This window comes from Eriocheir sinensis, chromosome 13 (genome assembly GCF_024679095.1).
Source record: "Eriocheir sinensis breed Jianghai 21 chromosome 13, ASM2467909v1, whole genome shotgun sequence".
In the NCBI taxonomy this organism is placed as follows: domain Eukaryota; kingdom Metazoa; phylum Arthropoda; class Malacostraca; order Decapoda; family Varunidae; genus Eriocheir; species Eriocheir sinensis.
In genome coordinates, this window is record NC_066521.1 from 20659251 (window position 1) to 20676471 (window position 17221).

General features: G+C 48.0%; 1 protein-coding gene and 1 long non-coding RNA gene across 2 annotated transcripts in view; both read right to left on the bottom strand.

Moving 5' to 3' along the window:
- The window catches only part of LOC126998165 (mothers against decapentaplegic homolog 6-like), a 111065-nt gene that overhangs the window by 36164 nt on the left and 57680 nt on the right, over positions 1-17221 (bottom strand). Inside the window, exon 2 of the mRNA XM_050859606.1 lies at positions 342-395. Within this exon, the coding sequence (XP_050715563.1) occupies positions 342-395 (54 nt within the window). The remainder of the gene's footprint in view (positions 1-341; positions 396-17221) is intronic.
- On the bottom strand, positions 1305-5974 carry LOC126998168 (uncharacterized). The gene is made up of 3 exons (XR_007752659.1): positions 2421-5974; positions 2156-2288; positions 1305-2028 (listed from the first exon to the last, which is right to left on the bottom strand). It is a non-coding gene; the product is annotated as an uncharacterized LOC126998168 (long non-coding RNA).

Genomic DNA, 17221 nt, shown 5'->3' on the forward strand with positions numbered 1-17221 from the left:
TGAGAGAGAGGAAGGGAAGAAAATGAGGTGATCCCCTGAGCTATTGAAAGAGATACAGGGAACAGATAACACATACGAACACATACTCAGAAGGGAACTCAACAGCCACAGCAAAGACTTAGGAGTGATAGGAAGGACACACACACACACACACACACACACACACACACACACACACACACACACACACACACAAAAAATAAAGATAAATTATAACATTGCTAAGTGACTAAAAAATGTAAAAAAAAAAAAAGACAAGGAAAATATTTGAATGTCTAGGAGAACACACACACACACACACACACACACATACACACACACACACAGACCTGTATACATACCTTCAGGTCTAAGTAGATCAGAGCTGAATCGAGAGTAGGGTGGGGGAGGCGACTCTGGAGGGAGGGAGAGAGAACCGGCCATTAGTAAACCTTGCGTCATGGAGGAGGGACAGATGATGATGATGATGGGAAAATTTATAATGAAGGGAAACACGAATAATGAGAAGTAAATTTTAGCGAGTATATAAAGGAATGGATCAAATAACGCCATAAATAGAAAACGTCATAAATAGATAGAAAAAGTCATAAATAAATAGAAAACGTAATAATAGAAAACGTCATAAATAGATAGAAAACGTCATAAACAAATAGAAAACGTAATAATAGAAAACGTCATAAATAAATAGAAAACGTCATAAAAAGAAGACAAATGAATAGAGGAAGAAATAAATAAATGAGATAAATGAATGAAAACGACAAAAAAATCGTTTAAACCTGAAATCATGGAGTTATCAAGTAATGCAAATAAGGAAAATAGCAAATAAATAAATAAATAACGAAACTAAATGACTGACAAACGAACTAACAAGCTATAAACGAAATTGCAAACTGTCCAAACAAATGCAGTAAACACACACACACACACACACACACACACACACACACACCCACACACACACACAGAAACACGTAACACACACAGACAAGCGAGGCGTCAAACGTACACACACACACACACACACACACACACACACACACACACACACACACACACACACACACCATACCTGATAATCACGAGGAAAACCTAACAAGAAATTAGCAAATAATATATAAGATAAGGACTCCACAAGGTTACGTGATTCTCTCTCTCTCTCTCTCTCTCTCTCTCTCAAGTACCTCCAATTTTACAACCCACGACAACAAGATCATTTACAAAGTCCATGAAAGAAAAACAAGTTAACAAGCCTACATTACTCTCTCTCTCTCTCTCTCTCTCTCTCTCTCTCCCAGGAAGTTGATCGCTGAAGTAACGTGGTTATGAGAGGGCGAACAGACGAACTAACACACACAACCTAATCTTTCTCTCCTTTCCTCCTCCTCCTCCTCAGTGGCGCCAGCGGGGAGAGACTGGCTCGTGGAGGGAAGAGGGGTAAGGGAGGGAGGGAGGGAGATAACCTACACTAGGGGTCTGCCAGCATTCATGAGGAAGGTCTCAGAGCGTAAGACAAACATGAATCGATAGAGTGCGATGCGATGCTGGTAATGATGAGATAGTGTGAGAGAGAAAGAGGGAGAGAGAGGATTGAGAGTTTGGTTCTTTCCTGGTTTGTTTTGGTCCTGGTTTGCTTTGCTTTCTCTTACGTTTTGGTTTGTCTGTGTTGTTTTTGTCGTTGTTTGTCAGTTTTGGTTTCTCAGAACTTATATATTTTAATGATCTCTTCCATTTCATCTTCTAATCTTAACTATGTGTCTTTGTTGGTTGTATAAGTAATGGTAGTAATAGTAGTAGAAATAGTAATAGTAATCTGTGTTTTCCTTTCTCCAGTTCATCAAAACAAGCCAAAACTTCAAATGTTAGTGACAACGAACTACCCATTAAAAGAACATAATAAACTTTACTTCTAACTTTCCCCACAAACAAGAAACAAAGCAGCTAAACATGACGAAAACAGGATGATCACACACACCCTCAAAACAATCAGTAACCTAACTATCTACATCTCAATCTTTCCCATCTCTCTACCTTCTTCCTATCTCTTCTTTGCCTCCTTTCTTTAAACTTTCCTTAAAGCAACAAGAAACAAAGCAGTCAGGAAAGAAGGATAGAGGCAACCTAACTGTCTACATCTCAATCTCCCCCATCTCTCTACCTTCTTCCTATTTCTTCTTTGCCTCCTTTCTTTAAACTTTCCTTAATTAAAACAACAAGAAACAAAACAATCATGAAAGAAGGATAAAGAGGCAACATAACAGTCTATATCTCAATCTCCCCCATCTCTTTACCTTCTTCCTATTTCTTCTTTGCCTCCTTTCTTTAAACTTTCCTTAATTAAAACAAGAAACAAAACACAATCATGAAAGAAGGATAAGGAGGCAACATAACAGTCTATATCTCAATCTCCCCTATCTCTTTACCTCCTCTATTTCTCCTACTTCGTTACCTCCTTCCTACTTCTTCACCTCCTCCTCTCTATCCGCCTCGTCTCGTCTCGCGCCGCCACACCTCCTCCTCCTCTTACCTCCTACGCCTCGGGGCTCACGTCGGGGCCCAGAAGACACCGTGAATGGGCGTCTTTGAACTTCGTTAAGTACTTGGCGCGAGGCACGGGCGAGGCGGCGTCGGGCGACCTTGCCTTAGTGTTTTATTAAGGCTTCGTCATTTACCTAAGACGCTAACCTAACCTAACCTTACCTAAGCTAACCTAACCAAAACCTCAACCTCGCTTTAATGTTTTATCAGGGCTTCGTCATCTACCTAACCAAGAGGCTAACCTAACCTAACCTAACCTAAGCTAACCTAACCTAACCAAAACCTCAACCTCACTTTAATGTTTTATCAGGGCTTCGTCATCTACCTAACCAAAAGGCTAACCCAACCTAACCTAAACTTTACCCAACCCAACCTGACTTGACCTAACGTAACCTACCATAAGCCCGTATTCTTAAACATATCCTATACCTCAATCTTGCTCTAGTGTTTTATCGACTTATCTATCTAACTTAAGCTAACCTAATCCCGCAGACTTAAAAGGTATCGGCTCCTAAGTGCGCCCGTCTGCAAAGCCTCTCGTAAAAGTTGCTGGGATTTTCACGGACTTCTGTGATCCTAGTGATAGTTTAACCTGACATCTACACATTAATTAAACGGGGGAAAATGAGAACAAAAACGCATGAATACCCGGTTAATCTTCTCCGTGGCCTTGGTAATGATCGCAATGGGACTGATACGCTGAAGAATAAGTGACCTAACACCCTCGGCGACGTCCCTTCCAGCGCGCTCTCTTGACTGACCTTGGAGGCAAAAAAGACAGGCGCCTCCACTCATTACTGGGATTCCTTTCACCTCTCCCTCATCCCAAGACGCCGCCAAGGAGGAGAAGAGAAAGTCGTAAAACATAAAACCGCGGTGTGCGTGTGTGCGTCTGTGTTTGAGTGTGTGTGTGGGGGGTGAGGAAGGGGGAAGGTATGAGTGTGTGTGTGTGTGTGGGGTGAACGTGTGTGTGTGTGTGTGTGTGTGTGTATTACAGAGGCAGAAAGAGATGAGCGATGAAGAGGAGGAGGAAAGGAGGAGGAGATGGGAGTTAGCGGAATGCAAGCTGAGGAAGAAAAGACGAAAAAAAGAAGATATTGAGAGGGTGGAGACGAGGGAAGGAAGAAATCGAGGTGGTGGTGAAGGCGGAAGCAATGAAGGGAACAGAAGAGGTGATGGAGGTGAAGGAAGAAGGAGAGAGTAAATGAAGGTAAAGAAAGGAATGGAGGAGGAGGAGGAGGTTAAAGGGAAGCAACAGAGATGAAGAGAAGGAAACGGAGGAGGTGATGGAGCTGAAAGAAAGGAGGAAAGAGTAACTAGATACGGAGAAAGGACTAGAAAAAGAGGAGGTAGAGAAGAGGAGAGAAGGAGACGGTAGAGAAAGGAGAGGAGGAGGAGGTTAGGCAAGCAAAGGTTAGGCAAGCAACAGAGAATAGGAACGCAATAGAGGGTGAGGGAGGTAAGGGAAAGGAGGGGAAAGAATGACGAAGGGAGGAAAGAAAGGAGGAAGGGAGGGAGGGAGAGGTCAGTCAGTCAGTCAGTCCAGATCACTCAGCACCAAGGAACAGCTCAGCAAAGTGCGCGGCGGCGGTGAAGTGGACCCCCCCCCCTCCCCCCCCAACCGTTGACAGGGCCGAGGTGTGAAGGCCGCGGCTATTACACGCTGCTCAAGGCCGCAGTGTTGCCAGCCTCCACGCACGAAGGTCGATGCTTTACCAAATTTGCAAAGGTAAAGCGGAAGAGAAAGACAGTGTTGCCAATCCTTGCACCACTACCACCGCCACCGCCATTATTGCCAACTCTAAAATAAGATGGTATTGCGATAGACAGCGTTACCAATTCCTCTGTAAACCTTGCATCACCACCACCATCATTGTTACAGTACTGCCAACTCTTCTAAAAAATAAGCGTTACCAATCTCCTAAGAGCCTTACTCCTCTAAAATAATGGTATTGCAATTTACAGTGTTACCAATCCTTGCCTCTAAAAAAATATTACATCAGCGTTACCAATCCCGCGAATGTTACAGTATACTTCTATAAGGGAAGGTAAATCAGTGTTACCACCTCCATTTGTTATTGTCAATCGTGTATAACTTTGAACAATGTTACCAAAATTCGTAGAAGTGAAGGAAATCGGTGTTATCAAGTTGGACATCTACCCTTTGACCCTCCCCTCCCCGCCTCCCCCCCGAGCTGACCTGTAATACGCACGTGACCTCTGTGACCTGACCTGACCTGACCTGACCTCCGAGGCACCACGCAGCGGCAATCAGACAGACGGGAAAACAAGAAAACAGGATAAGAAAAAAAAGAAAAAAGAAAAACAAGATCTGCTACATGTGAACTCTCTCTCTCTCTCTCTCTCTCTCTCTCTCTCTCTCTCGGAATAGATGTTCATGAGTGATATTGTGGGATGAAACACTTGGCGAAGGCACGCACACACACACAGAGAGAGAGAGAGAGAGAGAGAGAGAGAGAGAGAGAGAGAGAGAGAGAGAGACGTGTGTGTGGTGAGAGACTAGTGATGTGAGTGATGACAGAGTGAAGTCTTAAGAAAAAAGAAAAGACGGACAATGCTGACAAGGGAGACAAAAATCAAGTCGACGCTCCAAACACGTCAACCGAAGGAAGAGGAGGAGGAGGAGGAGGAAAAGGGAGAGAGAGAAAGAGAGAGGGGAGGAAAAGAAGAAACAAAAGGTAGGTAAAAAAAAGGAAGAGGAGAAAAAGGCAATTGGAGAAGGAGGAGGAGGAGAAACAGAGGCAATAAGAGAGAAAGGAGAGAAGGAGAATATAAGAAACAAAAAAGAAAAATAAGGGAAAAGTACAAAAACAAACAAAGGAAAGAGCCAGTTGGTGAAGAGGAGGAGAATCAAGGGGAAGAAAAGGGAAAGGGAGAGAGAGGAGGATAAGTAGAAGGAACAAAAGGTAAAAAAACGAAGGGGAAAAAAGTCGGTCGGTGTGGCAAATGGGGCACTGACGTCAAGGTGGGCAGACGGGATGCCACGAAGGGACGGGAACTGCTGGGGGCGTGGGCGGCGGTGACGGAGGCTCGGGGAGAGGGGGGGAGGCATCTATTAGCAACGGGAAGGTCAAAGTACTTCTCTACTGTCAACACTCTCTCTCTCTCTCTCTCTCTCTCTCTCTCAGGTGCGAGACTGAGGTTTGGTTTCTTAGGGCAGGTCGGGTGAAGTGTCGCAGAACCTTATCCCAAACTTTTAAATAACTTGCAACGCCTCGCCTCGCCGCCTCACCGTCGCCTCATCATCCTTGTCTCCCTACTCATGACGAGGTGAAATTAAATCAAGAAGCAGCCAGCAACAACAAGGCAATAAAGGTCTGGCCGCTGCACGCACGTGTCTGAAGCTGCGGGGAAGGGAGAGGTGTGATCCGGATGGGGGCGTCGCGGCGGCGGCGGCGGTGGCGCCCAACGCTCGCCTGTTTACCTGCAAGTCACGACTCACTCAACGTGCAAGAGGAAGTATTTACCACTGGGGGTCCTCGGCTGCCGCACCCGCACCCTGGGTCTGCTCTGGAAACAGTCCACACACTCGAAGATTTCCATGGCAGCCGCCTGAGCCCAGCGGCGCCGCGATCTCCACAAGTTCTTCGTTTTTCCTGTTCCTCGCTGCACCTCCACCGACACACTCCAGCTTCCGCCGCCCAGGTGAAGGTTTCTTTTCATATAAACACTTTGGCCTCACTGAACGTGTGAGGCTGTCGTCCAAGCACCAATCTTGGCTGCAAGCGTCACCAGCAGCTCTCCGCGGCCGCTGGTGCTCGAAGCACTGCACTCCTCACTACACTGCGCGCCGCTCTGCGTGTCACGGCGCACTGGCGCACACACGGCCTCTCGGCACACAAGAAACCACAACGCGACACTCACAGCTTTCCTCCAACGCGCGAGTATTTCCGAGTCGCACCAAAAGTTAAAAACTTTGTGGAATGTCGAGCGAGAAGTGGTCGCGGCAACTTGTAGGAGGGTCGCCCACCATCCGTCCAACACAGACTTCCCGAGCCAACTGCTTCGGCCGCGTTGTCGGCGGCGAGTAAGTGACTTATGGTGGAGGAAGCTGCCGCTGACCCCGGTTGGCCGACAGAGACAGACAGACTACGGGCCACACGGTGAGCTCGGGGAGTACAGGCGCCGACTGGGGTGGGCTGAGGGGCAGAGTCGGGCGCCAGTTGTCCGACCTCGGGCGGGAGGAGGCGTATACACCCGGGACCCCCCATCCCCCCCCCAGGCCCGACCCTCCCCTCCCCGCTCACCACCTGCTCCCATTTTGGCCACTCTGCCCCACACCTTTGCCTGCCTGTTGGCGTCCGGGGCGGAGCGACACAGGAGGGGCGGGGGAAGGGGGAGGGGCGGCCTAGCGTCCCTGCGGAGCCTCGGGGCACTGAGTGAATGTTGTGTCTGGGGGAACAAACAGACGGGGAGCGACGGGCGCCACGTAGACACTGTTGTTCCCACGTGGGGCCGGACGGGCGGGGAGGGGGGGGAGATTATGAGTGGCGCCCCCCTATCCGGCACGTGCCCCCCCCTCCCCTATTCTCCCTCATCCCTCCTGACCTGCCAGCACCAGTACCCACCAGCCACCCGTCTTGCCACGCCTCCCTCGGCGCCCACACATGCTTCGCGGGGTGGCGGGCGCGGGCACGCACTGGGCAGCCGCTGACCAGGTTGTGATGCTGGGCACGGCTGGACACGGCGAGACGGGGACGGCCGGCGACGCCAACACGACCAGAACATAACGAGGAGTCTGCAGGAGGCCGGCCACTCTGCGCCTGTAGACCTGACACACCTATCCTTCCTATCCATGAATAATTATCTCGCTTACTGAAGATGTCTCGCGTATTAACCCTCACCATATGATTGCTAAGCTTCTAACTCATCCACTACTAAGTCTGTAACCCAATTAGCATTATCATTATCCTTCTGTCTAATGAATCTGAATGTATCTAAGCCCATTGCTACGAGTCCTACCTTACTCTTTAACTATTAGAAGCTTATCAACATCATTCCTATTGGCATTTCCATGTTGCACACATCCACCAGTCTGTTTGTATACTAATCATTACTCTTGTTTTTTTCTTGGATCTGAAGGTATGTAACGATGAAATGTATGTGTGTGTGTGTGTGTGTGTGTGTGTGTGTGTGTGTGTGTGTGTGTGTGTGTGTAGAAACCCACGCTCGCTGCACGCCGCTACCGGGAACACCCAACACCACCCACTCACGATAACCGTTTACCGGGAAGCTCAACCACCACCACCACCGTCATCACCACAACCATCACCACCACCACCACCACGTCGATCATTTGAAGTGGTGATGTAAGGGACAGAGGGCGGCGGGGCAGTCATCTCTACGGTAAAAACACGCACATCACCACCACCACCTACACCACCATCTCCACCACCAAGCTTACCTTCACCCGTTCACCTAACCATACGAGGCAAGGAGAGGGAGGAGGTTGATGGGGAGAAGGGGAAGTAGAAGGGCCAAGTGGGGAGGAGAAGGGGGAGTAGAGGTCATAGGGTAGAAGTGAGAAATAGGAGGAGGAGGAGGAGGAGGAGGACCTATTGAGGGGACGAGGGTAGAGAAGGGAGGAGTAGGAAGACCAGAGTGAGGTAGAGGAGGTGGGGAATCACAGGGGAATAGGAGGAGGAGGAGGAGGAGAAAGGGGAGGAGACATAGGAAGGGGTGAAACAGGGGTGAGAAAGGGGCGTGCCGCGAACCGATGTGAGGGGCTTAGACGAAACGGGGAGAGGGGCGTGCCAGGGGTGAAGGGGGGTCTGGGGGTTAGGGGGGGGGCAGGGGGCGTCGTCTTATCTGTGGCGCCGTGATGGCAGAACCAGAAGCCACAGAGCCGCCTCATTACCCGCCCGGCACTGATCTGGGATTAAACTCTCCCCACACACTCTCCTCTTTCTCCTCCTAATCATCTCACGGCGCCCGGATGATCCTACCTCCTCTCCCCACTCTCCTCTCCCTCCCCATTCACCCCTTCCCCTCTCCTCCCCCCCAGGCTCGACCCACAGACGTTGCACCTTCCTCCTCTTCTTCTTCTTCCTATTCCTCTTTTACCTTTCTAGTTTTCTTCCTCTTCCTCTTTTTCTTCTTTTTTCTTCATTGTTACTCTTCTTTTTTCTCCTTTTTCCCTCCATCTCTCGTACAACTTTTTCTTTCTCTTCTTCCTATTCCTCTTTCACCTATCTAGTTTTCTTCCTCTTCCTCTTTTTCTTCTTTTCCCTTCCTTGTTACTCTTCTTTTTTCTCTTTTTCCCTACATCTCCTACAACTTTCTTTCTCTTCACACATTCCTCTGCCATTCATTACTCCTTTCACTCCTTCTCCACTTCATTATCTCTCGTTCGCACCCTCCTCCAGCGTTCTCCGTCTCTTCCCCTCTCGTTCTCATATTATCCAAATTGTTACTCCGGTTTTTCACTCGTACGCTTCTCAATCACTTCGGGTTTGTTGGCGTAACCGAATCCGTCTGTCAGTCCGTCATCGCAGCCCTTCATGGAGGTATAATGGACAGTTTGGACACGTAACCTAACGCACTCTCATTCCAGTCTTTCGCACTCTTCTATCTCTCAACTCTACTAGCATCTTCATCTCTTGTCCCAGAATCTCCCACTTTTTTTCTGACTCATCTCCCAGCATCTCCCACTCTCTCATTTCCTTCATCTCCCAGCATCCTCTCTTCCTCCTCTTCCAGTCACCCTACACTTCCTAACTCGACTCTCCCAGCCCCTCAGTCTCCCGTCCAGCATCCACTCTTTCATTTCCTTCATCTCCCAGCATCCTTTCTTCCTCCTCTTCCAGTCACCCAATACTTCCTAACTCGACTCTCCCAGCCCCTCAGTTTCCCTTCCAGCATCTCCATATTTCATTTCCTTCATCTCCCAGCATCCTCCCTTCCTCCTCTTCCAGTCACCCAATACTTCCTAACTCGACTCTCCCAGCCCCTCAGTCTCCCTTCCAGCATCCACTCTTTCATTTCCTTCATCTCCCAGCATCCTCCCTTCCTCCTCTTCCAGTCACCCTACACTTTCTAATTCGACTCTCCTTTCCCTCACCTTCAGGATCCACTTCCCTACTCCTCCTCTTACTCCCCTCTCGGGCACTCCCTCCTTCCTCTCACTTACACACTCGCCGCCTTCAAGAGTTCCTGCGCCATTAAAGATAGTCTCAGCGTAATTAGGCTGCACTTATCATCCCCGCCTAAGATCTCGACCGCTTGCCCTTCCTTGTATTACTTTACGCTAATAACACTGAACAGGCCACGAAAGACATACATACATATACTTATACATACATAGATACTTATACGTTTTTTTGTGTGTTTATTTTGCTTTATTTTCTCTTTTGTTTTCTTGGCGATGTAAATAAAGTGAAGGGGATGAAAGATTGGAAGATACTGGTCAACTCTTGCATAAGGAAGTTGGTTTTTCACTCTGTCTATCTTTATCTGTTCGTGCATGTGTGTGTGTGTGTGTGTGTGTGTGTGTGTGTGTGTGTGTGTGTGTGTGTGTGTGTGTGTGTGTGTACCCGTCACTCACACCGTACCAAAGGAGAAATTGGGTTGTAAACATTCACGCCGGAGAAGTGACGTTGACCCTCACACACACACACACACACACACACACACACACACACACACACACACACACACACACACACACACACCCTGGCGCCGGCTGAACCCTTCCCTATATGATCACCGCCCAAGTCTGACTCCCTGTTTCCTTCTCCCTCGCCTCCCTTCCTCTCCCTGCTGTGTATTCTCCCTTTTTTTGTCTCTGATTTTCTCCCTATTACCTCTCCCTTCCTTACTCCCTGCATATGTAGTCTTCATCTCTCCCTTCCTTTCGTTCCTTTATTTCCTCCTCTTTCCCTCCCTTTCTTTCCTCCCTGTATGTGTAATCTCCCTTTCTCCCTGCATATGTATTCTTCCGCTCTCCCTTCCTTTCGTTCCTTTATTTCCTCCACTTTTCCTCCCTTGATTTCCTCCCTGTATGTGTAATCTCCCTTGCTTTCTCTCCCTTCCTTCCTGTATTTCTTATATTTTCCTTCATCTTTCTTTCTTTCTCTTCTGTATTTTCACTTCTTCCCTCCTTTTCTTCCTCTCTTCTTCTTCTCTTCCTTCCTTCATTTTTCTTCTTCCTTCATTTATTCAGCTTATTACCGCCTCCTCTTCTTCTTCTGTCTTTCTTCTTGTTCTTGTTCTTCTTGTTCGTGTTGTTCTTCCTCCTCTTTCCTTTACCTAAATATTCCCTTTGTTCTTATGCGCCTCTTCCTCCTCCTCCTCCTCCTCCTCCTTCTCCTCCTCCTCCTCCTCCTCGAGTATAAATTATCAGACACTTGCAAGTTATCGAAGCGGCCATGAATGTCTTCCATGTCCATTTTTTTCCCCTCTTATATTCTTTTTTTTTCCTTATCATTTTCCTCATTTTTTCCACCTTCAACCTCGCCTCCACACACACACACACACACACACACACACACACACACACACGGCTATGACAACTTTATGTATAACCCGACCCACATTTCTTCAAGTGGACGAAAATGGACACAAACCACACACTAAAATGGCACACTGACATCTCTACTATACAGCGGACACACACACACACACACACACGCTTGGGTCGGACTATATATGGTAAAGAAAAAACTTGCAAGACGCAGAGCTACAAATGTTATAAAAAAGTAAAAATAAATAAATAAATAAATAAATACAAATGAGCGAGAATATTAAAGAGTCAGTCTGTCTAGCTATCTCTCTCTCTATCTATCTATCTGTCTGTCTATCTGCCAATCCGTCCATTTATTCTAATATTAAAAACAAAGAGTGGACGGAAAGGAGTAAATAATATAGAACAAGATAGATAAAGAGAGAGATAGAGATGGAGGAAGTAAGTAGGTGGAGGACGTTGGGAAAGGGCTCATTAGTTCTGCAAGGGAATAATGACGGAAAATGATAATAATGATAATGATAATGAAAGGTTAAGTTAGTTATAAAACAAACAAACAAACAAACTCAATATAAAAGTGACAATATTATCACCTGAGAGAGAGAGAGAGAGAGAGAGAGAGAGAGAGAGAGCAAAACATAATTCTATACGTGATGTCTTAGATTATTAATGAATGATGATGATGATGATGATGATGAGGCGTCGCGGAGGCTGATGCTACTTTGTCTGTCAAGCTGCGATGTTGTCTGATCCGCCTGGCGCCACTGTTCCCCCCCTCCTCCTCCTCCTCCTCCTCCTATTCCTACCAGCACCCTCCTTCACCGCTCTCTTCTTCCATGTCTTCTCTTTCTCGTTTTTCTCTTCTTTCCATATTGCTTCTTCCTCCTCTTCTTTGTCCTCTCTCTTCCTCTTCCAGTGTCTCTTCCTCCTCCTCCTCCTCCTTCTCCTCCTCCTCCACCACCATTACCTCTTTCTCAGGCGCCAGTATTACCTCCTCCTCCTCCTCCTCCTCCTCCTCCTAGATATTTCAGGGGTTCATTCACAGTCTCCTGCTATTCCTCCTCCTCCTCCTCCTCCTCCGCCTCCGCCTCCGCCTCCTCCTTCAGATCAAATATGTGTCATCATGACCTCCTGGCGCCTCCAAGAAGGCCACGTCTCTCTCTCTCTCTCTCTCTCTCTCTCTCTCTCTCTCTCATTTATTGTCCATTTCCTTTTCCCCTTTCTTCCTTTTCTTCCTCCTATCTCATTATTCCTTTCTTTCTTCTACCTTTCCTTCTTTTCCTTCTTCTATTTTCCTTCCTTTTCTTCTTCCTCACTTTCATTACCTTTCTTTCCCTCCCTTCATCCCTCTCACAACATGCCTTCCCTTCTTCGTTCCTTTTTTCCCTCCCTTTTCTTCCTTCTTTTCTTCCTCCCCTTTTTCTTCACTTTCTTCCTTCCTTCCATCTCTCTGTTATCATATCATACTTATTCCTTTGTTTATGTTAGCGGGACTGGCCAATATCAACACGGAGGGAGAGAGGAGGGAAAGAGGGAAGAAGAAGGGAGAGGGGAGAGAAAGCGAATGAGAGGGACGGAAGGAAAAAGAGGAAGGGAGAAAGAGGATGGATAAGAGGCTGAGAGAAGAAAAGTGAACAGGGTGGAAGAGGAAAAGGAAGAAAAGGAGGAGAAATGAAAAAAAAAGATGTAAAGAGGAAGATATATAAGAGGAAAAAAACAGCACCAGAAGAAGAAGAAGAAGAAGAGGAGGAAGAAGAAGAAGAAGAGGAGGAAGAAGACAAGTGATAACTAATAATAACCCAACACCTCCTCCTCCTCCTCCTCCTCTTCCTCTTCCTCCTCCTCCTCCTCCTCCTCTTCCTCTTCCTCCTCCTCCTCCTTGTCAGCTGTCAACAATGAGAATTAGCCATTAAACACACACACACACACACACACACACACACACACACACACACACACACACACACACACACACACACACACACACACACTCTTTTTTCTTATCTATATTATTTTTCACTTCCTGACTGACTGACTGACTGAATGAATGAATGAATGAATGACATTTAGATTTCGATTCAATGTTGTTTAAATACCACTATGAATGCGTTGAGGTTATTGATAGAAAAACTCTGTAATCAAATCTATCTATCTATCTGTCTATCTGTTTGTCTGTCTATCTGCCTATCTATCCACGTCATCCCTTAATCCTCCTTCCAATCAGTAGAGAGTCTTCCTCCTCCTCCTCCTCCTCCTCCTCTCCTAATCCTCATCTCTTCTCTCCTTGATCTTCCTATTAATTCTCCCTTGATCCCTTCCGCTCTCTCTCTCTCTCTCTCTCTCTCTCTCTCTCTCTCTCTCTCTCTCTCTCTCTCTCTCCCAGAGTCATCAGTTGAGGCGCCAGCCATGTGCCAGCCGACCTTGCCTCTCTCTCTCTCTCTCTCTCTCTCTCTCTCTCTCTCTCTCTCTCTCTCTCTCTCTCTCTCTCTCTCTCTCTCTCTCTCACACACACACACATGTTATCGTCACGCTCTACCTTTCTGACCTCCTCCTCCTCCTCCTCCTCCTCCTCCTCCTCCTCCTCCTCTTCTTCTTCCTCCTCTTCCTCACCAACAGGTCTTGCAAGCAGTAACGAGCGGATGCTCCTCTTTTTTTTCTTCTTTTTTTTCTTTTTCTTTTTTTTCTTTAATTTCCTCTTTTTCGTTGTTTTCTTTTATTTTCTTTGAAGGGAAAATTCATAAGGCACTTCGACAACTTCCTCTTCCTTCTTCCTACTCCTCCTCCTCCTCTTCCTCCTTCTCCCCCTCCTCTTCCTCCTTCTCCTCCTCCTCCTTTATTCACTTCCTCCTCCTCTCTTTCACTCTTTTTTTTTCATTTCTTTCCCTTCATATTCCCTCCTCTTCCTCTTTCTCTTTTTCTTCTTCTTCTTCTTCTTCTTCTTCTTCTTCTTCTTCTTCTTCTTCCTCCTCCTACAGGTAAGCAAGGTATGAGGGTCACCTTTGTCCTCCTCCTCCTCCTCCTCCGTGACTCATGCCTTTCTCTCCCTTCTTCCTCCCTCACTGGCGCCATGACCCTCCACCTCTCTCTCTCTCTCTCTCTCTCTCTCTCTCTCTCGTCTATGTTTCTCTCCATACCCGTGTCCTCCTTTCCTCCTCCTCCTCCTCCTCCTCCTCCTCCTCCTCCTCCTGACCCCTGACCTCTGACCCTGACCTCTCTCTCTCTCTCTCTCTCTCTCTCTCTCTCTCTCTCTCTCTCTCTCTCTCTCTCTCTCTCTCTCTCTCTCTCTAACTCAATGTCTGTCTTTGTGTGTTTCTAAGTCTTTTCCTTCCTGGTTATGCGTCTCTCTCTCTCTCTCTCTCTCTCTCTCTCTCTCTCTCTCTCTCTCTCTCTCTCGTGGCGCCAGGAACGAAAGGGCTTGTGTTTCCTCTAACGGCGACGGCGAGGCAGGGAGGAAAAGAGGGAGAGAGGGAGAGAGAGGGAGGGAGGGAGAGAGGGAGAATATAGCCTTAGACCCATACGGCTTATAGAACATTCACTTTTGGCGGGAATTCCGTCTTTCTGGCCATCAACCACTAATACTGTAAGGTTATCATGGAGGGAGGGAGAGGGGGAAGGGAGGGAAGGGAGGGAAGGAAGGGAGGAAGCAGGGGGGGTCATGGCGCCTGTCTAACCCCCCTTTTCTCCCTCCTTCTTCCTTCCTTGCTCCTCCTCCTCCTCCTCCTCTTCCTCTTCTTTTTGTGTTGAAGTCACCAGCATGTCCTAACGTTGACCTAAGATGAACTGAGAGAGAGAGAGAGAGAGAGAGAGAGAGAGAGAGAGAGAGAGAGAGAGAGAGAGAGAGAGAGAGAGAGAGAGAGAGAGAGAGAGAGAGAGAGAGAGAGAGAAAGGAAGAAAGGAAGGAAAGGAAGGAAAGAAGAAGAAAGAAAGGAAGAAAAGTAAGGGAGAGAAAAAAAAGAAAGGGAAGGAAAGAGAGAAAAAAGAAAGGAAAGGAACAGGTGAGAGAGAGAGAGAGAGAGAGAGAGAGAGAGAGAGACTGGTACTTCATTGTTACGTGGCGTCAGCTTCCGATTGCTCTCTCTCTCTCTCTCTCTCTCTCTCTCTCTCTCTCTCTCTCTTTGGTGTAAATTTTCTTGTAACTGAGAAGAGAAAGAAAAGGAGGAGGAGGAGGAGGAGGAAGAGGAGGAGGAAGAGGAGGAGGAGAGGCGGAGGAGGAGGAGGAGGAGGAGGAGGAGGAAAGAAGTAGTGTATTGAAGGAAGGGAGGGACGGGAGGTAAAGTATAATGGAGAGAAGGAAGAAGGGAGGGAGGTAAGGAGGGAGAGGAGATTACATATATTAGAGGTAAGAAAGGAGGAAAGGAGGGAGGGAGAGAAAGAGGGAGGGAGAGAGATCATTAGCAAGGGAGGCAGGAGGTAAAGACACGCTAAGTTCAACGCAGAGGACTTAAATTTTCCTCCCTTTCCTCCATCCCTCCCTCCCTCCCTTTCTCTCCATCCCTCCCTCCCTCCTTCCTATGTTCGTCTGTAAATGTCTGTCCTTTCCTCCTCCTCCTCCTCCTCCTCTTTTTTTTCTTCCTTTTCCCTATGATGTGTCTGTCTGTCGGTTCTCCTCCCCTTTCCTCTTCATCTTCCTCCTCATACCCTCCTCCTCCTCCTCCTCCTCCTCTGTCTCCTAAGCTTTCTGGACCTATTCTCCTCCTCCTCCTCCTCCTCCGTTGTCTTTCTGTCCTAAGTGTCCCTCCTCCTCCTCCTCCTCCTCCTCCCCCCCTTGGCAGACTGCCGGTCCCCTCTTCCTTCTTCCTCTCTGGACTCTTGAAATCACCCACCATGTCTGTCTGTCTCTGCCTGTATGTCTGTCTTTTTTTTTCCTATTCCTTCATTCTCTCCTTCATTCCCTCATTCTTCCTGCCACTAACTCCTTGAATCACCAACCAAGTGTGCGTGTGTGTGTGTGTGTGTGTGTGTGTGTGTGTGTGTGTGTGTGTGTGTGTGTGTGTGTGTGTGTGTGTGTGTGCAACGGTGTCAGATTGTCGTTCTCAGCTTCTCATTATTCCCGATCTCAGCCTAAAAAACGTCTCTCCTAAAAAAACAACGATATCTATTTATATTTATCGCCAGAAGTGTTAATTATAGAGGGTTTTGTGCAGTCATCATGCGTTATGGGAAAATCTAGTTTGGTGAGTTCGATATGGTATGGCATCCCTTTGTGTGTGTGTGTGTGTGTGTGTGTGTGTGTGTGTGTGTGTGTGTGTGTGTGTGTGTGTGTGTGTGTGTGTGTGTGTGTGCCCTACCGTCATTTCTTCCCCTTCATTTCCCTTCCTATTCCTCCCCCTTATGTCTTTCCCTTCATTTAACCATTTCCTCCCCGCCACATACTTCCCTTCCTCATTATTTTCCTCCCTTTCTCTTCTTCCCTTCCTTCCTACATCCCCTATTTACTTCCTTCTTCCTTCTCCCCTTCTTAAAGCACTCCCCATTACTTCCATACCTCCATCTCTCTCTTCTCTCTCCCCTTCCTTTCCTCCATGTTTCCGACCCATATTACTCCATTCCACATCCTCTCCCCTCCTTCGCCTTCGCCTTCGCCTTTACTGTCCTTCATCTTCCACCTTTGATTAGATAGTTAGTGTAGCTTGTCACAAACAACCTCGTAAGGACCAGCAGGTCTGCTGTTGTTTGTTCTTCCTTTGTGTTCCTTTGTGTTCCCTCTTTCTTCCTCCTTCCTCTCCCCTCCTATCTCCTATTCCTCCTTCATTCTTCCCCCCTCGCCTTCTCTTTCCTCCATTTCCCTCCCTCTCTCCCCTTCCCTTCCATCCTTACCCTCTCCCCTATTCCTTCATCTCCCCTCTAGTCCCCCCTCCCTCCTGTCTCCCATTCCTCCATTTCCCCTCCTTTCCCCTCTCCCTCCTGTCTCTATTTCCTCCCTTCCTCTCTCCTCTTTCCTCCTTCCTCCCTCCCTCCCTCCTCCCCGTGGCGCCCGTGGAGAGCCGTCGCTGGCGCCCACAAGAGTCAGTGGCGACAACCCGCGAGGCGACACCTGGCGGGGCGGCGCCGACCCCGAGCGGCGGGGCTCCAGCGTGCCGCGGCGGCCCTTTGTGTGTCTTCCAGGGCGGCGGCGACGGCGGCGACTCCTCGGTGGTGGCGGCGGCGGTGATGGTGGTGGAGGAGGGATGGGGGTGTTAGTGGGAGTGGGTCATCCCTAGTGGT